At 48.0% G+C, this 26,300-nt stretch overlaps 1 protein-coding gene across 1 annotated transcript in view; it reads left to right on the top strand.

The window, feature by feature from the left end:
- Positions 1-15,634, top strand: part of LOC119954247 (plexin domain-containing protein 1-like) — a 282,386-nt gene extending 266,752 nt beyond the window's left edge. The window contains exon 14 of the mRNA XM_038779329.1: positions 14,043-15,634. Coding sequence (XP_038635257.1) covers positions 14,043-14,162 — 120 coding nt within the window. The 3' untranslated portion in view covers positions 14,163-15,634. The remainder of the gene's footprint in view (positions 1-14,042) is intronic.
- The last annotated feature ends 10,666 nt before the right edge of the window (positions 15,635-26,300 follow it).

The following is a 26,300-nucleotide window of genomic DNA, read 5'->3' as shown; positions in this document are numbered from 1 at the left end:
ATCTGTCAACGATATGAGAAAATCTCTCTGAGATATCTGTTCTCCTATTATTGCCTTTTGTGCGCTAGATCCTGAGCTCTGGAATTCCATCTCCAAACCCCTCTGTGTCCCTGACTCCTACTAAACTTCACTTCACTGCTTAAAACCTACATTTTCAACCAAGTTTTTAGTCACCTATCCTAATATCTCCTTATGTGGCAGAGTGCAACATTTTGTTGATACTCTCCCCTGTGATGCTCCTTGGCACGTTTTACTATGTTAAATACACTTTCTCCCCAAAGATTGGGCCAGGGTAGCCATTAAAAATAAGCAAACCAAACATTAGGCTTTATCGCAGGATGGATAGAATTGACAAGTAGGGAAGTTATGCTCAAATATTGAACCTTGGTCAGACCACATTGGCAACACAGTGTGTGATTCCAGTCACCACATTATTAAAAGGATATAGAGGTATTGGAGAAAATTTTTACGAGGATGATGTCAGAAATGTGTGGATGCACATATCAGGCAAAGATTAACAGGGCGGTTCTCTACTCTCCTGAAAAAATTAAGAGGACTAAGGGGTGACCTAATCGAGATCTTTAAAATAATGAAGGTTTTTGAGAGAGTGGAGAGAGAGAGAGATTGTTTCCTCTTGTGGGACGAACATAATAGTAATCTTTGTTAGTGTCACAGATAGGTTTACATTAACACTGCAATGAGGTTACTGTGAAAAGCCCCATTGCGGTGTCTGTTTGGGTACACGGAGGGAGAATTCAGAATGTCTAATTCACCTAACAAGCACGTCTTTTGGGACTTGTGGGAGGAAATCAGAACACCCGGAGGGAACCCACGCAGACAGGGGGGAACTTGCAAACTCCGCACAGACAGGTGACCCAAGCCAGGAATCAAACCTGGGTCCCTGGCGCTGTGAAGCAGCAGTGCTAACCATTGTGCTACCGTGCTGCCCAGACTACAGCCTGTCAATATCCAATCGTCGCCAAGAAATCAAATAGGAAATTCAGAAGAACCCTCTTCACTAAGAGAAGGGTGAGAATGTGGAACTTGCTACCACGGGGAAACCAGACAAGCATAAGCGGGAGACAGGACTAGGTGCTTGCGGTGATGGATTTAAATAAAAAACTATGGGAGGAGACTCATCTGAAGCGGACACGGAGTGGTTGGGACACATTGCCAACTTCTGTGCTAATATTCCTACGTAATTCAGTGTAATATAAATGCATTTGATGTTGTTATTGGTACAGTCTAAGCTGGAAGTAGGTAGGATTACAACATTAATACCGGCACAAAAATAGTTCAGTGAACAGCGTTGGCAAGGTTGCATTAGACGAAGGATATAATTTAGCCACTCAGCTAATTTAAAACACTCTGGACAGGGATTTAGTGCTTTTAAAAACTCTACCCAATGGGAAGGAGCAGGTGTGTCCGGCAATTCAAGCTGTGATCTGAAGAACAAACCGATTGACCCGAATACTTTTGTAAACTCAGCCCATAAAGTTGCAGATAGCAACTCCGATTAGAGATGTAGACTGGATATCGAGTGTGCTGACAATGTAGCATTCTCTTATGTACCATCACCTTCCAATTATTTGTGCCTCTCAATATCAAAGTGGTGTGCATTCAAATGGCACATTGCTTTTTAAACATGCTCCTCAGGACAGGTGAAACCATATAATAAACCAAGATCATCATTTATTTTACAAAGCATGTGGCATACAACCACAATCAGTTTCATTCCTGTTACAAAGCACAGATAAATAAATGCCATTACACAGGAGCTCTGCTGGAAGGATTTCAACACAATACAGATCACTCTAGAGCACCTTTTGAAGAATTTAACCCAATGATAAACCTTATCCATAAAGAAATCTATTCTTTTCATTGCATGGTTATTTACCACATATAAATCAATTGCGTATGATTAACTTTTTTATTTCAGATCATAATTTCAGCCCAGGGTTATCCAAGATTGATTTTCTGCTCTCTGTATATTTTGTTTATAGCCTCTCAGCTTCAAGCCAATTCAGTAGACAACATCAGATAACATAATTGCATCCACTGTAGCACAGTGGTTAGCACTGCTGCCTAGGGCGCTGAGGACCCGGGTTCGATCCCAGCCCCGGGTCACTGTCCGTGTGGAGTTTGCACATTCTCCCCGTGTCTGAGTGGGTTTCACCCCCACAACCCAAAGATGTGCAGAGCAGGTGGATTGGCCACGCTAAATTTCCCCTTGATTGGAAAAGAAAATAATTGGGTGCTCAAAAGTTATTTTTCAAAATATAGAAACCTGATCAGAAAATGCAGAATTCCTGCCGCCGACAAGCTCGTTTTGCACCAAGTTTTGTCCTGAGGTGCTGCCAAAGGCCTGCCAATATCTCCAGCAGCAAACCACTGGAGTCCCCATGGAAGCTCAAGGCCATTGTATCTACTACAACCTGGACTGGTTGTGGTAGCAAATACCGTTTCAAGCACAACTAGACCAGCGATTTAAGGGGCCATTATTGATTGATACAAGCTCATTGATACCAAGCTGATTGATTGCTTCAAAAGTATCTGATTGGGGACAGGCAAGGAGGATGGACGTGGAGAGGTATTTTTAAAAATTAATTTATAGGGTGTGGAGCTTACTGGCTGATCCGACATTTATTTCCCATCCCTAATTGCCCTTGGGAAGGTGGTGCTAAGCTGCCTTCTTGAACCGCTGTAGCCATGTTCATAGAATTTACAGTGCAGAAGGAGGCCATTCGGCCCATCGAGTCTGCACCGGCTCTTGGAAATAGCACCCTACCCAAGGTCAACACCTCCACCCTATCCCCATAACCCAGTAACCCCACCCAACACTAAGGGCAATTTATCATGGCCAATCCACCTAACCTGCACATCTTTGGACTGTGGGAGGAAACCGGAGCACCCGGAGGAAACCCACGCACACACGGGGAGGATGTGCAGACTCCGCACAGACAGTGACCCAAGCCGGAATCGAACCTGGGACTCTGGAGCTGTGAAGCAATTGTGCTATCCACAACGCTACCGTGGTGCCCATGTGTTGTAGGAACACCCAGAGTTCTGCTAGGAATGATATCTCCCGATCCCTCATTGTACCATTACACATCTAAATATTCCTCCCTCTGAGAAACACCCTAGAATATTTACTAATTTAAAGGTGCTACTTAGATACAGCTTGTCGTTGGCCAAGGTATTCACATTTTCCATAAAATAGAGACATGGAAACTGAAGCAGGAGTGTTGGCCATGGAAGGCAGTAAACCAGAGTTGAATGAGCTGAGTTGAAGATAGATATGTATTCTGGAGTCAATGTTTGGCTACCTTTAGGATTCTTGTATCATTGGTCCTGGACTTTCCACCTGTAGATTATTTGAGTGGGTAGAATCTGTAATGGGTAAATTGTACCCACTCTTTGGAAGGAGGGGCTTCGATAGATGCCATGGCTTGTTCCATGTTTCTTTAAATGTGAAGTATAATTTCAGGAATCAAGTCCAGTTTAAATCCCTTTAATTATTTCCATTACCACTCTTGCTAAGATTTTCTTGTGCAGTAAAATTGTGACCAAGATTATAAATTGCGCATCTACAGTTTTGCACAGAAGTCTTCCTCGATATTCTTGCTAAGGAAATAATTGCACAACATTATAATAACCAAAGAGCCATGTTCAAGAGCCAGCAGTGAAAATTGCAGTTCCAGCTGAACTTACACAACTCAAATTCAACTTGTATTGAGTGGAATCTCCAATATGCTTCATGATGGAGAAGAGCAACCATTGCTACCTCTCACCTCAGTCAGGTGGGTGGCACGGTAGCACAGTGGTTAGCAATGTTGCTTCACAGCTCCAGGGTTCCAGGTTCAATTCCCGGCTTGGGTCACTATCTGTGCGGAGTCTGCACGTTCTCCCCGTGTGTACGTGGGTTTCCTCCGGGTGCTCCGGTTTCCTCCCACAGTCCAAAGATGTGCAGGTTAGGTGGATTGGCCATGATAAATTGCTCTTTGTGTCCAAAAAGGGTGGGTGGGTTACGGAAATGGTGTAGGCTTAAGTAGGGTGCTCTTTCCAGGGCTGGCGCAGACTCGATGGGCCGAATGGCCTCCTTCTGCACTGTAAATTCTATCTATCTAGTAGATGGTAGATTCAAATCCCACTCCTGCGACCGGAGCACAAAATCTGATACCTCATTGCAGTGTTGACAGAGTGCTGCACTTTCAGGAGGTGATACCTTTTGGGGAAACATTAAACTAATGCCCCTTCTACTCTCTCCAGTGGACGGAAGTGATTTGATGGCACTACTTCAGAGAAGGAATTTTCCCCAATAACCCATCATTCAACGTCCGTCAGATAGCTCTGGGGCGGGATTCTCCGACCCCACCGCCAGGTCAGCGAATCGCCCAGGGCCGGCGTCAATCCCGCCCCCGCCGTGTCCCGAATTCTCTGCCCCCCGAGATGCGGCGGGGGCAGGAATCCCGCCGCACCGGTCGGCGGGCCCCCCTGCGGCGATTCTCCGGCCCGTGATGGGCCGAAGTCCCGCCGCTGACTAGCCTCTCCCGCCGGCGTGGATTAAACCACCTCTCTTACCAGCGGGATTGGCGGCGCCGGGGTCCTGGGGGGGGGGGCACGGGGCGATCTGACCTCGGGGGGTGTCCCCACGGTGGCCTGGCCCGCGATCGGGGCCCACTGATCGGCGAGCGGGCCTGTGCCGTGGGGGCACTCTTTTTCGTCCGCCATTTTTCGTCCGCCTTCGCCATGGTCTTCACCATGGTGGAGGCGGAAGAGACCCCCTCCCCTGCGCATGCGCCGGTATGACGTCAGCAGCCGCTGACGCTCCGGCGCATGCGCGGATTAACGCCGGCCGGGGAAGTCCTTTCGGCTCCGGCTAGCATGGCGCCAAAGGCCGTTCACGCCTGCCGGCGGAGTGGGAACCACTCCGGCGCGGGCCTAGCCCCTCAATGTGAGGGCTTGGCCCCTAAAGGTGACTTCCGCACCTTTGGGGCGGCCCAATGCCGGAGTGGTTCACGCCATTCCAACATGCCGGGACTCCCCGTCCTGCCGGATACGGGAGAATCCCAGCCCTGATCTTTCCTCTTTGTGACATCTTGCTGTGCACAAATTGGCCACAGTGTTTCCAGTATTGCAACAGTGACTGCACTTTCAAAATGTATTTCATTGACTGTGAAGCACATTGGAGATGCTCTGAAGTTGTGAAAGGTGATAAATACATGCAAGCTCTTTCTTTCTTGTTAGTTGATAGAAATTGGCAAATCGTCAACATTCTCTGAATCATGATCTTAAATTTATGGTGCACAGGAATGAAGACAAGCACAATGCAGATAAAAGCAATGTTTTATTCACCAAGAAAGGCTGATGGAATACAAATTAAAGAGTTTGTACAATGAGACTCACATTCCCACACAGGCTCTGTTCTGCAGGAGCATCGGTATTTAATTAAGATGGAAAATAACATGAATTCAGAATGTAGATTAAACTAATCCTAAGGAACAATGAGGGTCTTTGTTTTAAACTTTACACTTAAAGAAATATCTATGTTGCTTGAATCAGCCAATTGACGGCCAACTTAGTGATGTAGATCCCTTTGGATGTCATCATTAAATCAGTACAGCCTGTCAAAACTTCAAGATGGTGCGCTACACTGATAATAAAATCTGGGAAGGTTTCGTTAAGGGAATTCTGTGAGTTTTCTGCCAAACCTACAGTGGACAGGTGACAGAATCCCTACAAAAAGTCACCCTATTGTTGCCAACTCTCTAGCATTGACCGGGAGTCCCCAGGAGTTGAGATCAATCTCCACAACACCCCAGCAAGCAATTCTGAAGAAAAATCATGGGCCCTCTTTAAAACAATTTTTTTTTTCATTTTCATTGAACACTTTTGATTTAATTGGAAGAATATTGCAGATACGATGGTAAGGAAAGGAAAGGGCTGCTTGATTGACAGCCATGAAAGGCAGAATCTGATTTCCAATTGGTGGAAAGCAAGGATGGGCGGGTCAGGTGACCAATGCTGGACGTATGGGGGTGGAGCAATAGGCGGTCAGATTCTGTAATCCGACCCAGACATGAGTTGGCAATCCTAAATTACCTTCTTGTGTTTTTACCAGGTGCCGATAGTCTGCCGTTTGACCTTGGCCAAGCATGCAGAATCACAGAAGTGTGACAGCAGACAGACAGAGGCCATTCGGTGCATCATGTTTGTACTGGTGCTCTAAATGAGCAGTTCACCGAGTGCCATTTCCCTGCCTTCTCCCCCGTGACCCTGCCCATTTTTCCTTTTCCGATCACAGTCTGATTTCCTTTGAATGCCTTGATCGAACCTGCCTCCACCACATTCTCAGGCAGTGTCTTCCAGATTCTAACAACTCGCTTTGTAGTAAGGTTCTTACTCGTGTTGCCATTGTTTCCAATACCAATTGCTTCAAATTTGTCCCTTTGTGCTCTCGGATGTGAACAGTTTCTATGTATGATTCTGTCCAGACCCCTCATGGTTCTGAATAGCTCTATCTAACATAGCCCTCAGCCTTCTTCTCTCCAAGGAAAACTATTCCAGCCTTCCCAATCTGTTTCCATGACTGAAGAACTTCAGTGTGGAACCATTCCCTTTTCTGCACTCCCTCCAATACATTTGTGCAGGAACCGTGCAGGACGTGCAGCACGGTAGCATGGTGGTTAGCATAAATGCTTCACAGCTCCAGGGTCCCAGGTTCGATTCCCGGCTGGGTCACTGTCTGTGCGGAGTCTGCACATCCTCCCAGTGTGTGCGTGGGTTTCCTCCGGGTGCTCCGGTTTCCTCCCACAGTCCAAAGATGTGCGGGTTAGGTGGATTGTCCATGCTAAATTGCCCGTAATGTCCTAAAAAGTAAGGTTAAGAGGGGGGGTTGTTGGGTTACGGGTATAGGGTGGATACGTGGGTTTGAGTAGGGTGATCATGGCTCGGCACAACATCGAGGGCCAAAGGGGCTGTACTGTTCTATGTTCTATTTATATTGGCGCTCAGAACTGGATGCAATGCTGCAAGCAGTTGAAGCCGAACACTTGTTTTACAAAAGATTAACATAGCCTCCTTGCTCTTGTACTCTGTGCCCCTGTGAATAAAGCTAAGGATACTGCATGCATTTTTAACCGCCACCTCAACCTGTCTTGCCTTATGCACATGTACATCCTGGTCCCTCCGCTCCTGCACTCTGTATAGAATTATCTCTCCTACCAAAATAAATCACCTCACATCAGGCCAAGCCTCGGTCTGCCAACGCAGTGAATAATTATGACTCTTATTTATGCCTTCAACCGCAATGTGGTGGTGATTTAATGTGGAAAAGAAAGGCTGAAAAGTATCAGTTGTTCATACATTTTTATCTCTTCAGAGTTGGCCTTTGCTGGGCGTTAAAGCAAACAGCAAAATGAACAGCAAGCACATTGCAACGGCAGACAATTCCAAGGAAACACAATGACCTCCAAACCTTCTCCTTCATTCCCAAATCACTTTTTCCACTCTTTATAAAACATACTATTAAGTCATCTATCATTTTCCTTATTAGTGGCCTGCGCTCATAAAAACCATATATTCTGGCAGCATAGCTAGTCCCTAATGGCCTGTTTCTTGTTATAACCATTTTAATCTCTCTGGTAGGCAGGATAGGATTTGTACTTTTTAAATGTTGGTCTGTTTAAATGAGTGCACATTATGCATTAACAACAAGCGTTGACTCTCGACCATAGATTATTGAGAGAATAGGAATGGCAGGCCCACAAGTGGAGTTATGGCCGCTGGCATTGTAAGATTAAAAAAAGCTCATGATCATTATCCAGTGAACTCTGGTGGAAATTGGATAGGTGCTCAGTCATAAGGTATGGAGTGGATTGTGTGAATCAGCCACTTATTGGCTAACCTCATGCACAAAGTATAAAGGGAAGCTAAATAAGCACAATTGAGGGACAAAGGAATAGATGGTTATTGTGGTGGTATGATTAAAATAGCTGCCTGCCATTGGTGCAGAACACCAGCTTACCAGTGGCCCTGGTCGGTCATGTGCCTCTCGACCGATTGGTTGAGACCAGTCATGTGACGGCTCCCCGATTGGCCGAGAGGCTGAGTTAACCCCGCCTCCCGGGCGAGGTATAAATACCCAGTATGCCCGGCGGTCGTCCATTTACTGTAGTCGACCGCAGGGCTAACATCTAGCTTATTAAAGCCTTACTTTTGTACAGCAACTCGTCTCGTGTTCAATTGATGGTTCATCAGTTATTCTGACAAATGAGCAGTGGTGTAAAGAGGTTCATGTGAGATGTAAACACTATTATAGGTCAGTGGGATCAAATGGCCTGCTTCAGCACTGTGCGTTTCGAGGTAATTCTGTCAAAAAGGTTGGTCACTTGAACATGTATCCAGGACATCAACTGCCCCTTCTTGAGAAAAGAATAATTATACAGTCAAACAGTTAATGAATCTCGGGGTACGATTTAACAGAAGTGAGACAGCGTACCGTGTCGAATGTATTTAGCCGGGTACTTTCCGTGGCCGGCAGCGGGAGAACAACCCCGCTATCGAACGGGACACTGCTCCATTTCAGGGCCTCGGCAAATAACGCCCCACTCAGGCTGCACTCAGCCCCATTTTCTGCTCCGCTCGCCAGCGCAGGAAGAGGTCAGGGCGGCATTTTTAGAGGGTGCCCCAATCTCTGAAACCTCCACCGCATCCTGTGGATTCCCCCCCCCCCCCCCGTTGCTAAATGTTGCTAAGTGTGCTTTACACTTAATTTCTCTGTTTTATAACCTTTGCTCTAGAGTCGCCAGGTATCTTTATGATACCACCACGAGGTTCAAGTTCAAGTGCTGATCAATAACTCAATACACCAGTTAGTAAGGTTCAAATCAAAACACATTTATTATATACACAGTCAATCGCTACTCATACATAAAATACTACTCACTAGGCTATTTCTAACACTAACAGGCCAATACTTAGCTTTGGAAAAGGGACCCACTAGGTCAGGGGAACAATTGGCCTCTCGTTCGATTCTGAGTCTGCAGGCTTCCAGCTGGTATGGACTAAGGGTTAGGAGCGCCTATCTCGTATCGTGCGTTGACTGGACACTTACTTGGTTGGTGCAGCTGCTAGGCACGTCTCTCCGAGTTGAGAGTCACGGTCAAGTTCTTTGAGAGCTGCCAAGAAGCTGTTAGGCCGGTCTCTCCTCGCTGAGAGCCAAGTGCCAAAAAAACAAATTGAACTTGGGGACTCTACTTTATAGTCCCCAGGGTCTTCGCGCCCTTTTGGGCGGACCCCGTACCTGGTTCCAAGTGATTGGACTGAGTTCTGATCACTTGGATCTATTTCTCCAATGCTGGAGCTGTTCCCTGATCGCTGGGTGGTTCCTAAATGTCCGTTGGCCTTCCTTTGTCTTGGCTCCCGCTGGTGCCGAGGAGTCTGGCTTGGCCTCGATTATCTTAACTGTTTCAATTGTTCCCGGGGATCGCTCATCAATATGTAGATGGTTGTTAGTTTCAGCGCTGTCTGGGTTCTGCAAGTACAGGAGATTTTGCACCAGCTTGTTTTTCTGTCCTTGGCTGAATTTCCCTGCATTCTTAGCGAATCTCCATTTTAAAGTCGGGAAGTGGCCAACCCAGGTGGCTACACCCCAAGGGGCTAACCATGCACACCCCACCTCATAAGGGCAGAGCAACCCCAGGGCCGGGCAAGATGCCACCCTGGCACTGCCGGCTTGCCAGGGTGGCAACCAGGTGGCATTGCTAACGCTCCCATGTGGCATTAAGAGGGCCAGGGTACCACCCTTCCCAGAGCCTGACCACCATGTGGCCCCTGATTGCCTGGAGAAGCCCCCACCTCCACCCCCTCCCTTCCAAGTGGCCAGTATATCTCATACCCATTTGTGGAGACAAGCGCTAAAGAGCTGGAGTCTCCACAGCAAGGGGATTTGATTCCGGGCACTGGTTAGATCTGGCAAGTGCATGTTAGAGCTTGCCTCACTGCACACTTCAATATCCAGATTTGGGATATTGCGGACTGGATCCAGATCACGACATCTCGCAAGATCCCCTTAGTTCTCGCGAAGCGTAGCGAGCCGGCTAAATCCTGCAAGAGGCTTCTCGCGGGATTTATCGGCCACGTCACGTCACAAGCCAGGCATGGCACGGCCGTCAGATTTGGCCCTCAAACACTCCCTGTCAACATTTGCTTTATTTCCTCCGCAGGGAGAGCACAATAAATAAACCATTCCCACAGAAAATCTTCCTTTCAGGAACCTTGATCCCAAACTAAAGTTCCCAGTAATTAGTTCCTGTCCATCTCCTTTTGTGTTTTATTATTACAAATATTTGTGGCTTGTTTGGTACCCGACAAGCATTCCATCCAGTTAAATAACCAACTTTTGCTCTCGCCAATATTTCCGTCACCAATGACGAAAGCTGTTTAAAGAAAATGTAAAAGAAAATCAATGTTTACACAATTTAATGCGTGCAGCCATGTCCGGGAGATTAAGCTTTAATTTGTGGAAGGTTCAGGAGTCCATTATTCACAGTTCTTTAGATTAGCCTCTCATCAGTTCCTGCATTGACTCTTAGATTGGCTACAAAATCACTACAAATGCAGCCTAGTGGAAGAGTCAGTACTGAAAAGTGTCCTTATCTGCAAAATCCCTTGGGCGGAATTCTCCGCTCCCCACGTGGCGTGGGAGAATCGTGGGAGGGCCTCCCGACATTTTTTACGCCCCCCCTGGCGCCCCCGCGATTCTCCCCCCCCCCCCCCCCCTCTCGGAAAAACGGCGATTCTCCGAGCCCGATGTGCCGAGCGTCCGGCCCTTCACACCCGTTTCACCACGGCTGCAACCACACCTGGTCGCTGCATTCGTGAAACGGGCGCCAGATGCCCGTTTGGGGCATCTAGGGGCCCGATTTGGACGGGAGCACCGCGACTGTGCTCTGGAGGGGACAGGCCCGTGATCGGTGCCCACCGATCGTCAGGCCTGCGTCCAAAACAGATGCACTCTTTCCCCTCCGCCGCCCGGCAAGATCAAACCGCCACGTCTTGCCGGGTGGTGGTGGAGAAAGACGGCACCGCGCATGCGCGGGTTCGCGTCGTCTGCGCGCTGATGTAATCCGCGCATGCGCGGGTTCCTGCGCATGCACGGATGACATCCGCGAAGCGCCGTTCGGGCGTCATTTCCGGCGGCTGAGGTCACGGCCAGGAACGATAGGGGCCAGCTCCTAGCCCCCCGGGTGGGGGTGAATTAGGTGCGGGGAGCAGGCCCCGAGGCCGTCGTGAACCTTGGCCGAGTTCACGCAGTCCTCCGCGACTTTTGGAGCCGGCAGAGAATACCGCCCTTCTGTCAAAAGACCCGAATCTAACTTCCATCCGGGCCTCTGTAGCTGCCCTGAGCCTCACCTCCAGCCAATGCGGTGCATGATCTGAAATCGTAATTCCCGCATACTCCGCCCCCACCACCCCCATCAACACCTCACCACAAAGAAATCAATTCTGGAAGACGCGTGAGAGGAGGAATACACTTCCTCTCCAGCCGGGTTCTGAATCTCCACCGGTCAACTATTCCCATATGTTCCCAACATAAATCCTCCCAACTTCTTCGTCATCCTCAACCTTCCCGTTGGCTTTGGGCTCGACCACTCCACCTTCGGTTCCATCACCCAATTAAAATCTCCACCCATAATCAGCTGGTGCGTGTCTCAGTCCGGGATTGCTCCTAATAACCACTTTACAAACGCCAAATCGTCCCAATTCAGTGCTCATATGTTGACAAGCACCAACCGGCTTCCCCTCCAACACCCCACTCACTATCACATTTTTTTCAAATAAATTTAGAGTACCCAATTCATTTTTTTCCCAATTAGGTGACAATTTAGTGTGGCCAATCCACCCACCCTGAATATCTTTTTGGGTTGTGGGGGTGATACCCATGCAGACACGGGAAGAATGTGCAAACTCCACCACACTGACAGTGGCCCGGGGCCGGGATCGAACTTGGGTCCTCGGTGCCATGAGGCAGTAGTGCTAACCACTGCGCCACTGTGCTGCCCTCACTCAGTATCACATATCTTCCCTTCGGGTCCTGCAATTTCGTAACCCCACAAACCCCTTCCTTTTGTTCAACAAAATGGTCATGGCCACCCCCTGTGACTTCGAGTCAAACCCCCAGTGAAATATTGCCCACCCATTTCTTCAACCTAACCTGATCCTTCACCCAGAGCTCCGTCTCCTGTCAATAAATCTCCTCAGGTGCACAAGTATCCGGGACCCGTTAACTGGCCCATTTGGTCCTCAGACATTCCACATCACAACTCTTACCGGAGGCTTACGCCTCCATTCCACCATCATCCCCCACCTGTTCTACCTCCTTCAATATCACCCTGAAACAGGCGCATCCAAGATGGCCCCTCCCTCCGCCCATGACCATGCTCAGCCTCAACTCTGTCACGCCGCCTGGGCCTGTTCTCCTGCTCCGCCAGCTTCACTCGCAGCGAATTGTATAGATGCCCCAGGATCCCCACCTCCGCCTCCAAGGACACGATTCTATCACTCTGGTCAGACACCACCTTCTCCACCTAACGTAGCGTCGTCCCTTGTGCCTCGAGGCAGTTCTCTACCTGATCCGTCGATCCTCGTAGGGGTGCTACTGCTCACTGAATGGCCTTTGACCTGTTGCCATGCATCTCCTTCCTTTGCTGGCGGAATTCCTCCTTGACCAATTCCATCAACTGCTCCATCGGGGGCTTTCCCACTGCCAATGACTGTTTCCCCTCCTCCATTCTCACAAGTGTTGCTGCACCACAGGTCCAAGTCCTCTCCAATTCCTGAGCCAGGTCTTTAACTGTTTTCTGCCGGGTCTGGTAGCCAGTAGATATGCCAATCTTGGGAAAAACCTTCCGCACCACTTTCCTGCTGGAGTTACTCCGCTAGCAGGTATAAAATGCTCAAACACCTTTGCGCCGGAGCTGGCCTGTGTCCTACCACTCACTCCATGGCTGCCACCTGAAGTCGTCCCGGGTGTAGTTCTGGTCACCACACTGTAGAAAGGATGTGATTGCACGAGAAAGGAGGCAGAGGAGATTCACCGGGTGTTGCCTGAGCTGGAGCGTTTCAGCTGTGTCGAGAGGCTGGTTAGGCTGGGGTTGTTGTCCTTAGAGCAGAGATGGCTGAGGGGGGACCTGATTGAGGTGTACAAAATTATGAGGGACCTAGATAGGGTAGATAGGAAGAAACTTTCCCCTAGTTGAGGGATCAACAACCAGGGTTTAACATGATCAATAACCATTGATTTAAAGTAAGGGGCAGGAGATTTAGAGGGGGTTTGAGGAAAACTCTTTTCCCCAAAGGGTGGTGGAATTTTGGAACTCAGTGCCTGAAAGGGTGGTAGAGCGGGAACCCTTACAACATTCAAGAAATGTTTAGTTGAGTACTTGAAACACCATGGCATACAAGGCTACGGGCCAAGTGCTAGGAAATGGAACTAGAATAGATAGATGCTTGATGGCCAGGACAGACAAAATGGGCCAAAGGCCTTTTTCCAGGCTGTAAAATTTTTATAACCCTGTGAGAGATTTTTCCTCAATTCTAAATTCCTACTATAAGTGACTATCTGAAATTTATGGTTCTTAGTTTTGCTCCCCCCCCCCCCCCCCCCCCCCCCAAGGGGAAACATCTTTCCTATCAACCTTTTCCATAATCTTACAGACCTCTATTAGGCCGCCCCTCAGCTTTCACTTCTCAAAACAAATGCCAGCCTTTTTAACCTTGTATGACCCCTCGCTATGCTGTCAACCAAATAAGCGTTCATTTTCACCTTGGCCAACGTCGCTGTCTCCTTTTTAGAGTTCATTCTACTACTCGTATGATTCTAAATTTCAGGAACAGAAGTAATTAACGACAAAAAAGTCATCAACCTTATTATTGGCTCTGTTTCTCTTACTCCAGCATTTCCAGCATTCCCGTTGCTTTGATTTCAGATTTTGCTTCTGTGAAGATTATAATTTGCTTTTTTTGTTGTCTTCACCCAGCGCCGGTCCCACAGGTGGCCAGCAATGAAGTTCAGAAACAACGCTGGACATCCCACCTACACCGAGGTGGAGCCAATGAGCCACGACAAAGAGGGGTTCCTGGAAGCCGAACAGTGCTGAAATCCACTCAGGATGAAACTCTTGGCTGGTCGAAAAGGCCGTGGACTCCCAAACCATGACACGCAGAGCTGTACTCGACTCATTTCGCAGCTACTGTCCGTGCAGGGTTACCTTGCAAACCAGCCTCATACGAATGATGGAATATTGTCACACTGCTAACAGGCAATCATACCCAAGTCAGCAAGAGACATTTATATTAGTATATATGAAGAATAAGTTACAACTGAGTATATGTACATTTATTTCTTTGAAAACCAGTTGTGTTCAGATCCATATATATATTATATATATAAAAGACATACCAGGGTATAGGTGGACCTTATACAATGGAGTATCATCATCCACTTTGCTGGGGAAGTGGGTGGAATTTTGATTTGATTTATATAATTTATGTACATCTTGTGTGTCATCCCTCTCCCCACCTCCCCACCCCATTCCCCCCGCCCCGAGAGATACTAATTGGGCAGATGGTTCATATTCACGGCATCACCAACGCCAACCAGCTCCCCCTCCTTGTGCCCGAAGGTCACCGCCTTGCTCCGGGTTATGACCCCACCAATCTGCAGTTCCTGATCCAATTGTCTGTAGTTGATGTCCCCTCCCAGTGGGTCTGTGGGGCATTCAGCAATATGCGGAGTTATAAAATTGAGATTGTTCCGCCCACCGGTCACACATGCGTATGTACATTAACGCGCACTCACATACACGTGTATATATATGGGCAAGCACAATAAGCCTACATTAATGCAGACATGTGGAAGTGCATTCATTTGAAATGAAAATCGCTTATTGTCACAAGTAGGTTTCAAATGAGGTTACTGTGAAAAAGCCCCTAGTCGCCACATTCCGGCGCCTGTCCGAGGAGGCTGGTACGGGGATTTAACCATGCTGCTGGCCTGCCTTGGTCTGCTTTAAAAGCCAGCTATTTAACCCAGTGTGCTAAACCAGTATGCGTGAACAAATGCATGTATAAATACAGCGCACACGTATTCACACACACACACATGCAAACACACAGTTAAATGTGTGTGCACACACACACACACAAACACCATTTTTCAGCACGGGTAATCGGGGATTGACCAGCGGCAGGAGGTCTGCCAGATCAGTTGCCCTGCCCCCCCCCCCCCCCCCCTCCCCTTCTCCAGTGGCTCTCTCGTGCCCCTCCTGCCACCCCAGCTACGGTCAGATAAAACATCACAATCCAGAAATTGAAAGAGGGATCATCATGATCTGTTTCCCAAGCCACATTGCTCATTCATCCACTGAACCATTTGGGGAGCGTACTTCTGATTAATTGCAATATTTCCACAGTAAGGATCGGCAAATAAAGGCTTGTGACCATGTACCTTCAAATAAGTACTTGTAAAATTCGACAGCAGATTCCTCATGTCTTGTTATCGGAGTTGAACATTGCTGTAATTGCCTCATGTCTCACTTGTTCTGGTGCAAATATAGCTTTAAAAAGTTAACTTTGTATCCGCCTGTTCTTTAAAGTGTGGTCGCTGTTGTGGTGGAAGAAATGCGGCAGCTTAATTGCACAAAGCAAAGTCCCTCAAACAGAAACATGTATGGCAGCAAATCTGGTCTGCTGAGAAGATGAGATGTGAATATGGATATTCATTGAATATACTCAAGGCTGAGTTCAGCAAACTTTGATCGACAAGGGCTATGGGCAGACAGACAGGAAAGTGGAGCTGAGATCAGAATCAGATCAACGCTGATCTTATCAAATGGTGGAGCAGGTTCAAGTGGCAGCACTTGCCATTCCTGCTCCAAATCCTGGTGTACCTGTGAGAAGGGCTTTGGGGATAAGTTCCCGTGTTTTCTTTTGAAGTCGCACAATAGGATATCTTCGGCCTTGGTTGAGAAGGAAAGGAGGCCTCAGCTTAGTGTCTCATCTGAAAGACAGGACCTCCAACAGTCCAGCATTCCCTTGGGACCCCATTGGGGCAACGACTAAACTCAAGTCGCCGGAAGGGGACTCGAACCTACAAGATTCCAGCCCACAGGTTTGAACTACCTACTGAGCCTCACTTGACCCTGCATTTAATGCAATATTCCTGCTCTGGAGTTGCTGGCTATGCTGGTCTTTAGTTCCATAGGCCCCTACCACCCATTAGCTTTCTTGCCCAAGTAGGCTTTGCAAACATGCAGTGGGGGAGGAGGGCGCACAGCGCAAATCATAGCCTGGTTGCCCGTGCATGTCCGTGTGCCATTTCTGGGAGGAGTACTCAGGAGGACAAAGGTCTCTTCCTGCTTCTGCAGCATTGCCCAGGTCAGGAAGAGAGGGGTTTTGGGAAGGGGAAAAAATTGTGATTGAAATAAAACTAGGGAAGAATATTCGCCAGCAGGAACTGCACACCCTCCTCTCTTCTAGCCCTTCAATTGGATAAAAGTTTCAGAATCCAGCGTGATGGCTGGATTCAGGATTCCTCCAGTGAGCGATAGAGAAAGTATTACCCACATCAACCACTCCTGATTGAAGCACAAGCAGAACTGGCTTGACTGGGCAATAAAGATTTGATTGAGTTATAATGAGACGTGGTCCAGTAGCTCAGAGCGTTAATATAGTCAGATATGGTGATGTGACACCCACTGCCAACAATGAGGACTGAAACAAATGTAGCTCCTTTCAGTGTGAGTGAGTCTCACTTTTACAACATCTACATTTGTCACATTGACATCGGTTCCCGTCCCAGTACCCTGGAGCACCATTTGTGCTTACTCAAGGTCACTTCTGTTTTAGCACTGTCATTAGAAGATGTTTTATTTGAGTCAATTCATTTTAATATTAATGAGAAAAAATAAAATGGCAACGTTAATACACGGTACAACTTATGCGCCCTACAACAGTTTATCTAAAGGTAGATCTGTACAGTACAGAAGACAGCTAATCGGCCCATTCTGAAATAAACCAGTACACCATTGTCAATATCCCGTGCCCTCTCCTGTACACATGCTTCATTGGCATCATAAACAGCCATGATACAGTACACTAGGTTCACATTACTGGACCAATAATGAGTTCAAATCCCACCACAGCATTCTAAATATCTGTAAAATACTCGGAGATAAAAAGCTGGTATCGGTGACTGTTTTTAGATTGTTGTTTAAACCCCCCCCAACTAGTTCACTCACATCTTTAAAGGAAATTAAGCTTGCCACCTCCATGCCAATGGTGTTGACCCATAACTAGTATGGAGTACAAAGCCAGTCAGATGTATCGAATTCAGGGCAACTAGGTGATGGACAATAATTGTCAGTCTTGCCAGCGATGCTCACACCCCGAGAATTAATATTAATAACGAGATAGTGCGCGGGGTGTATATCCAATTTATGGAGAGGAAATTCAATAAACTACAGTTGCGCCGCAACCATTGGTGTAGGGGATTGCTCTCAACTCCAAATGAGTAAAATATTTTATTTAAGGATTGTAAAATGTCACATTACAGTGCATGAGCAATATTTTGCTGAGCCAAGCAGAAATGATCTCACCATCTCCATCCTCAGTTGAAGTGTCTGCCCCTTAATGTTTTGCCATAAGCCTGTTTCCTTCCCTATGCATGTTCGTCTCTTGCATCAGAATTCTCTTAATGAGCATTCTTCTTTAATGTAAGAAAATGGAATTACACACAACCTCTTCCGATCAGTCCATTACACACCTACTAACCTTTGTTCTTATTCGTTCATGGGTTGTGGGTGTCGCTGGCAAGGTCTGCGATAATTGCCCATCCATAATTGCCCTGGAGAAGGTGGTGGTGAGCTGCCTTCTTGAACTGCTGCAGTGCATGTGGTGTATGTGCACTAACCGTGCAGTTAGGGATGGAGTTTCTGCCTTTTGACCCAGCGACAGTGAAGGAAGGACGATATCTTTCTAATCCAGAATAGTGATATCAGATCAGTCATGATCTTATTAAATGGCAACGGAGACTCGAAGGGCCGAATGGCCCTTGTACGTATGTTCGGGAATGACTTGGAGTGGAATTTGCAAGTAGCCGTGCCCCCAATCGCCTGCAGCATTTGTTCTTCAGAGAATTTGAGGTGGTGGGTTTGGAAGATGCTGCTGAGGAAGCCTCAGCAAGTCACTGCAGTGTGCGAGGTACACATTGCAGGCACCGTACGCCAGTAAGGGAGGAAGTAAATGTTTAAAGCGCTGTATGGAATTTCCTTCACGTTTCTGCTCCGATCACATCGTCATGCACTCATTTCTGCACCCATCAGGTTTCTGATCATGTTCCCCCTTCAGCAACAAGATACAGTTCTCTGGCCTTGTTGATCTCTGAGTCTAGACAACAGTCACTCCCGTCTGCCTCACCAAACACGAGCTGCTCCACATGGGGCAGAGTGCGCCTATCCAGCAGCAGACTTTTTAGACACCTCAGGGCCCACAACCCCAGAGTGGAAGAAAGGTCACCCTCAATCCTGAGGGATTGCCTAAGACGAGGAATAGTTGTTCACCATTTAGTTAGCTAAGTGTAAATGCAACCACCGAGCTTTTGAGCGGATTAACCCTTCCTTACACCAAAAAGAAAAGAGATGCCAAGTTGGAAGGGCTTTCTTTCGTGACATCAAGCTGAATGTGGTAGTAAGGCGTCCCATGTTTGCAAGTTCCAGCAAGATCAGAAACACATTTTGCATGCTGGGTGTATAACATCTTAAGATTCTGCAGTAAATCAGATTAAATTCATTTCCGTGGAATCCAGGGCTGGAATCCACTATTTGCTATGGATACCACTCTACAAGCTGGCCAGTGAATGGCCCAGATATTCATGTCTGCGCTGCCAGGAAGGATTGTTTACAGAATAAAATCCATTCTCGGAAAGAAAAACTATATTCCAATGCCTGGTCGTGTCAGCACCTCACCTTGATGAGAATATAAACACAAATTATCTCCGTCATACCCCAGGCCAGCTCCCAGGGGCATCACTGTATCTTGTTCCAAGTTGCTTCAATTTTGATTTCAATGTTTTCCTTTGAAAGATACAAAGCTCTACGCGCACTTCAAAGGGCATTAATTCCAGACATGTTTCTCCTGAGGACGTCTAACTGTGTTGTCACAGGTAAGCTATGGACCTCTATCTGGTTCCAGGGTGAAGTCTCACATTAATATCACAGGGGACATTTTACCTTCATTATTTCCCTATTTAAAGGTCCTCATTTGTACGGGAATGACATAAAAAGTATATAAGATCCTGCAGGAAAACAGGCAGGAAGGATGTTTCACCTAGTGGGAGGGACTAGAACTAGAGGTAGCAATTTAAAAATATGGGGATAGACTATCTGGTCTCCGGCACCGAAATCACATTCAGCCAGCGGCCGGAGAATCTAGGTTTCCGATTAACTCGGGGGCGTCGCCGATTTTGCGATGCTCCGCCCACTCCAAAACGCCGTACTCGAGGACTTTGCCGCGCTACGTATCGACGGCCTCAGGACATTGTGTCAGGCCCACCCCCCCGATGCTCCACCCCCGACCGGCCAAGTTCCCGACGCCTCTGTCACGTGTGGTCTTACCCATCGGTAACTCGGCGTGGCGGCTGCGCACTCAGCCCAGCGGCGCCACAGTCGGGGGAGGGCCGATCCGCGGGCAGCGAGTACATTATCAGGGGCTGGGGGCACTGTGGGGGGTGGTCCAGGGCGCATAAGCCTGCCAAAGGGGGCACTCGTTCACGGGCCGCCGCCGTGCGCATGCGCGGCCACGGACCCGGCAATTCTCCTGGGCATATCGGCAGATAGAGCCGGGTGCTCTACGCTGCCGGCACGCTAACCCCCAGCAAAACGGGGAATCAATGGCCGTTTTGCAGCAGTTTTCCTGGCGTAAAACACCACCGTTCCCACGCCATTGTGGGGGCATAGCCTCAGAATCGGAGAATCCAGGACAAGGGGTCTTCCATTTAAGACCAAGATGAGAAGAATTTGTTCTCTCTCAGTGGGTCGTGAGTCTTTGGAACTGTCTCCCCCCAGGCAGAGACGGGGTTGCTGAATATTTTTAAGTCGGGGCGAGATAGAGTATTGATCAACAAGGGAATCAAAGGTTATCGGAGGAGAAATGCTGTGTTGAGACCACAATCCAATCAGCTATCACCTTATTGAATGGTGGAGCAGGCGTGTGAGGTTCTGATTAGCCAATTCCTGCTCATAATTCAGATGTTTGCATGGCTTCGGGTCTGGAGGTGCTGGAAAGCCTCCAGTAATTCACTTAGTTGGCTGGTTCTGACATGGTGAGACAAGACAGTGAAGTTCTGCCGACTGTTTGGCCGGTAGATGTATCACAGCTGAGCACAAAAACTTGTCCACAAACGCACTTTCAAACAGGGGCAAGCGGTCATCGGTCAGGAGCTAAGAACCCTGGCTCCTTCACTTCCGCAGGAACGCTGGCCAATTGCAGACAGCGAACTGAGACCCCCATCCCCACTGAGCCTATAGCGTCCATTCTTTATGACTTAATACCAAGCTATATGGTGCACTTCGAGACTGAGCCACAAGGAAAACTTGGAAGGGATTTCCTGATAAAATGAATGTTAATGCTGTGCTGATTATCATAGAATTTACAGTGCAGAAGGAGGCCATTCGGCCCATCGAGTCTGCACCAGCTCTTGGAAAGAGGACCCGACCCAAGGTCAACACCTCCATCCTATCCCCATAACCCAGTAACCCCACCCAACACTAAGGGCAATTTTGGACACTAAGGGCAATTTATCATGGCCGATCCACCTAACCTGCAGATCTTTGGACTGTGGGAGGAAACCGGAGCACCCGGAGGAAACCCACGCAGACACGGGGAGGATGTGCAGACTCCGCACAGACAGTGACCCAAGCCGGAATCGAACCTGGGACCCTGGAGCTGTGAAGCAATTGTGCTATCCACAATGCTACTGTGCTGAGGTCACTAACCACCTGCAACTCTTTACTTTGCTGCACAAACTCTCTGACAGGCAGTGATTTCCTTCAGCACCTGCTCTTTTTTATTTAGGTTTTGTTATCCAAGTGCGCAAACGCTGTTGCAACAAGTGCTGCTCAAATGCAATTGTAAAGGATTATTTTAGCTTTTAAATGATTTGGAGTTACCCTTCAATCAATTGAGTGCAAAGGAAAGCCATGCAATTAGTGTAAAACAGAAAATAATAATAATAACACAGTGGGCTAAACAGCTGGCTTGTAATGCAGAACAAGGCCAGCAGTGTGGGTTCAATTCCCGTACCGGCCTCCCCGAACAGGCGCCGGACTGTGGCGACTAGGGGCTTTTCACAGTAACTTCATTCAAGCCTACTTGTGACAATAAGCAATTATTATTAATAATCTTTATTGTCACAAGTAGGTTTACATTAACACTGCAATGAAGTTACTGTGAAAATCCCCAAGTCGTCAGACTCCAGCGCCTGTTCGGATACACGGAGGGAGAATTAAGAATGTCCAAAGTACCTACGTCTTACAAAAGATCAAAGAACAAAGAAAAGTACAGCACAGGAACAGGCCCTTCAGCCCTCCAAGCTGGTGCTGACCATGCTGCCCGTCTAAATTAAAATCTTCTACACTTCCGGGGCCCGTAGCCCTCTATTCCCATCCTATTCATGTATTTGTCAAGATGCCCCTTAAATGTCACAATCATCCCTGCTTCCAACACCTCCTCCGGCAGCGAGTTTGAGGCACCCGCTACCCTCTGTGTAAAAAACTTACCTCGTACATCTCCTCTAAACCTTGCCCCTCGCACCTTAAACCTATGTCCCCTAGTAATTGACCCCTCTACCCTGGGAAAAAGTCTCTGACTATCCACTCTGTCTCTGCCCCTCATAATTTTGTAGACCTCTATCAGGTCACCCCTCAACCTCCGTCGTACCAGTGAGAACAAACCGAGTTTATTCAACCTCTCCTCATAGCTAATCCCCTCCATACCAGGCAACATCCTGGTAAATCTCTTCTGCACCCTCTCTAAATCCTCTACATCCTTCTGGTACTGTGGTGACCAGAATTGAACACTATATTCCAAGCGTGGCCTAACTAAGGTTCTATACAGCTGCAACATGACTTGCCAATTTTTATACTCAATGCCCCAGCCAATGAAGGAAAGCATGCCGTATGCCTTCTTGACTACCTTCTCCGCCTGTGTTGCCCCTTTCACTGACCTGTGGACCTGTACAACTAGATCTCTCTGACTGTCAATACTCTTGAGGGTTCTACCATTCACTGTATATTCCCTACCTGCATTAGACCTTCCAAAATGCATTACCTCACATTTGTCCTGATTAAACTCCATCTGCCATCTCTCCGCCCAAGTCTCCAAATGATCTAAATCCTGCTGTATCCTCTGACAGTCCTCATCGCTATCCGCAATTCCACCAACCTTTGTGTTGTCCGCAAACGTACTAATCAGACCAGTTACATTTTCCTCCAAATCATTTATATATACTATGAACAGCAACGGTCCCAGCACAGATCCCTGCGGGACTTTTGGGACCTGTAGGAGGAAACCGGGGCACCCGGAGGAAACCCACGCAGACACGGGGAGAACGTGCAGACTCCGCACAGACAATGACCCAAGCCGGGAATCGAACCTGGGACCCTGGTGCTGCGAAGCCACAGTGCTAACCACAATGCTACCGTGGTGCCCGATGTTTGGTGACTCTTCCTTTAACAATTTCCCTGGTGAATAAGAGAGGAATTCTGTGCAGTAGACAAGACAAAAGGGTGTGAGCAGTAACCCTCGTTCCGCCTCCTGTTGATGATTGTCGCGGATTGATGGTGGTGAGGGACAGTTTACAGATTTCGCCATCTCCTCCCCAGCTGATAAGGAGATGGAAATTGGTAAACCTCCAATAGGAAATGAGCAGGGCTTTCAAACCAAGCTGGTTGCTAAGGCAACAAAATAACATGATCCTGTCTTATTCAGCTGCCTCAGTTACCTTACCAACTGCTTCACAACCAGGACATTCTGCAAATATTTAATCTGCACTGATATATGACTGGACGTATAAAGACCTGGATGCCCTATGTAGCGTATCTAGACTGATCTAAATATAGAATCTGCTTTTGTGCTTTTTGGCTATTTGAGTGAGCGAATGCCTCTGCATCTTGCGTCTTGTTTCATTCTCGGACATTCAGAATCTTTTTATTCTAGAATATCACTCGAGAGAGAGACAAACGTGGAAAATAATCCCTCGAAAGTGTAGAAAATGTTTTGATTTGGTGAGACAAGGTTGTACGATGCGGCTGGCCATTTTTGGGATATATCTGTTCACCAGAACATGCATTGTTGCACAGTTAGAAAGGGTGGAGGCACCATATGAATTCTGAAAGTATCTTAAGTTGTTCCTGTTTTGGGTTTTAAGATCTGTTATCGGTTGTTGCACAGCTTGTAAACGTCTCCTTGAAGTCATAATGTCACAACAGTGAAGGAAGGCCCAGCACACTTCGTTCTGGAAATAGATTGATTAATGAATTTGGCTCCATCTTATACTATCTTGTATTAGTACTGATTGTACAGCCAGATAAAGACCACCTGGCCCTAGCCCATGGCTCTTGGTTGATTTGCTTCGGCACGTCATTAAAACTCCATACAAAGCCTGCTCAGCTAGGGGGAGGGGGGGGGGGGATGTTATCCCAAGGAGGGGTGGGTGCAGCAGTCACTTTCCCCATTGATTGAAAGCACATTGAATTGGTGTTCAGACCCAGCATTTCTCACCCTTTCCCTCAAGTCAACGATCCAGATGGAAACAGAGCTTTTTAATAGGTTGATTGGTCACCCCAAGGAACAATCTTAAGCAGCAACCTAGAGCTTCCTGTGCAGGATTCACAAACACAATCTGTGTCCCATTATTCCGCAGTGCTGTGTGTTGCAACACTCTTGGAAAAAATCTTTAAACAATGCATTGTTTGAGATTTAACATCATGCGAGCAACAAACATCTGACTCATTCTCTTTTGCCTACTCTGACATAACTGTGTCCGACATCTGTTCTAATCAATGGTCCTATAGGATGGCCATGGGCTATCAGCTGAAGTGAAAACTGCAGTGATGTTCAACAAACCTGGATAAGAGGAACTGCATAAATATCTAAATTAAGGATCAGATTTAAGTTGTATGGATCAGTGTCGATGGGAATGTTCAAATAATCCATGGGAGTGTCTGGTTGGTAGCTGTCACATCCTCCTCCGGGAGGCTAAACCCAGTATGGTCTTCCTCCAGTTTTATTTGCCTGTCTGCTGAAAACGCATAGGATGCCATTCAATTGCCTATCACACCCCGACTCTTAAAACCAATGTAGGTCTCATCGTATGTGAATCAAGCAAGCGGATCTACACTCTGCAAATCCACTGAATAATTCACTGAATCGACAGAGTCAAATGGAAATACCTCATAGATGTACTGGAGCGGTTTGGGCTTGGAAAAGGGTTCACCTCCTGGGTAAGGCTCCTACACAACGCTCCCATGGCGAGCGTACGGACCAACAATACCAACTCCCGATACTTCCAGCTGCACAGGGGCACCAGACAAGGATGCCCACTGTCCACGCTGCTGTTCGCCCTAGCGATCGAACTGCTAGCAATCGCGCTCAGAGCAGCAAAAAGCTGGAGGGGGATCCGAAGGGGAGGCAGAGAGCACAGAGTCTCACACTATGCAAATGACCTGCTCCTCTACATTTCAGACCCACGAAACAGCATGGACGGAATCATTGCACTCCGGAAAGAGTTTGGCGCCTTCTCGGGCTACAAACTCAACATGAGCAAAAGTGAGATCTTCCCAGTACACCCGCAAGGGGGGGGGGGGGGGGGGGGGGGGGGCAGCACTAAAGGGGCTGCCGTTCAAACAAGCCAGACACAAATTCCGCTACCTGGGGATCCAAATAGCCCATGACTGGAAAGGGATCCACAAATGGAACCTCACCAGTCTGACAGAGGAAGTAAAAAAGAACCTGCAAAGATGGAACACACTCCCACTCTCCCTCGCGGGGAGAGTCCAGACGATCAAAATGAACGTACTGCCCAGGTTCCTCTTCCTGTTTAGATCCATTCCGATCAACATCCCCAAGGCCTTTTTCAAAGCACTATCTGAAACAACCATAGGTTCACACCAGCACTGACTGATGCCACCTTCAAAAGGTGGAGGCAGGACAGGGGGACACTGACAGTCAGGGACCTATACACGGATGGCAGGGTCGCAACAATGGACGAACTGACAGAGAAATTACAGCTAGCCAGGTGGAACGAGCTAAGGTACCTGCAACTCAGAAACTTCCTACAAAAGGAGACAAGGACGTACCCACAACCGCCATGACAGACATTACTGGAAGAGTTACTGGACGCAAGCATACTAGATAAAGGGAACTGTAGCAACATGTATGACTGACTGATAGAAAGGGCCGACACCATACTGGACACAACAAGAAAGAAATGGGAGGAGGACCTGGGGATTGAGATATGGTGGGGACTCTGGAGTGAAGCACTGATTAGGGTCAACTCCACCGCCACGTGCGCAAGGCTCAGCCTGACGCAGCTGAAAGTGGTACATAGAGCCCACTTAACAAGAACCTGTATGAGTAGGTTCTTCCCGGAGATGGAGGACAGATGTGAACGGTGCCAAAGAGGCCCGGCCAACCACGCCCACATGTTCTGGTCTTGCCCCAGACTTGTGGAGTACTGGACAGCCTTCTTCGAGGCTATGTCCAAAGTGCTGGGGGTGAGGGTGGAGCCATGCCCGATAGTGGCGGTCTTCAGGGTTTCAGACCAGCCAGATCTATTCCTGGGAAGGAGGGCGGACGCCCTTGCCTTTGCCTCCCTGATCGCCCGCCGTAGAATCCTGTTCGGCTGGCGGTCAGCAGCACCACCCAGAGCTGCAGACTGGCTGTCCGACCTCTCGGTATCTCTGCAAATGGGGAAAATCAAATTCACCATCCGAGGGTCAGACGACGGCTTCCACAGAACGTGGGAGCCATTCACCCAATTGTTCCGGGACCTGTTTGTGGCCAATGGACAAGCAGAAGATTAGCCAGGTAGCCAAGAATCAGGAGAAAGTAGCCAAGGCATGAGAGGGAGAGATAGACCGGGAGCGGGGGGAGGGGGGGGGGGGGGCAGCTAAACCTAAGAGGAAAAAAAGACGAACCACAGGAGGGGGGGAGGGGGCTGAAGATGGGGGGGGTGGAAG

Source organism: Scyliorhinus canicula, chromosome 19 (assembly GCF_902713615.1).
Source record: "Scyliorhinus canicula chromosome 19, sScyCan1.1, whole genome shotgun sequence".
NCBI classification, from domain to species: domain Eukaryota; kingdom Metazoa; phylum Chordata; class Chondrichthyes; order Carcharhiniformes; family Scyliorhinidae; genus Scyliorhinus; species Scyliorhinus canicula.
The sequence above is the reverse complement of the archived record's forward strand: the minus strand, read 5'-3'. Positions and strand labels throughout refer to the sequence as shown.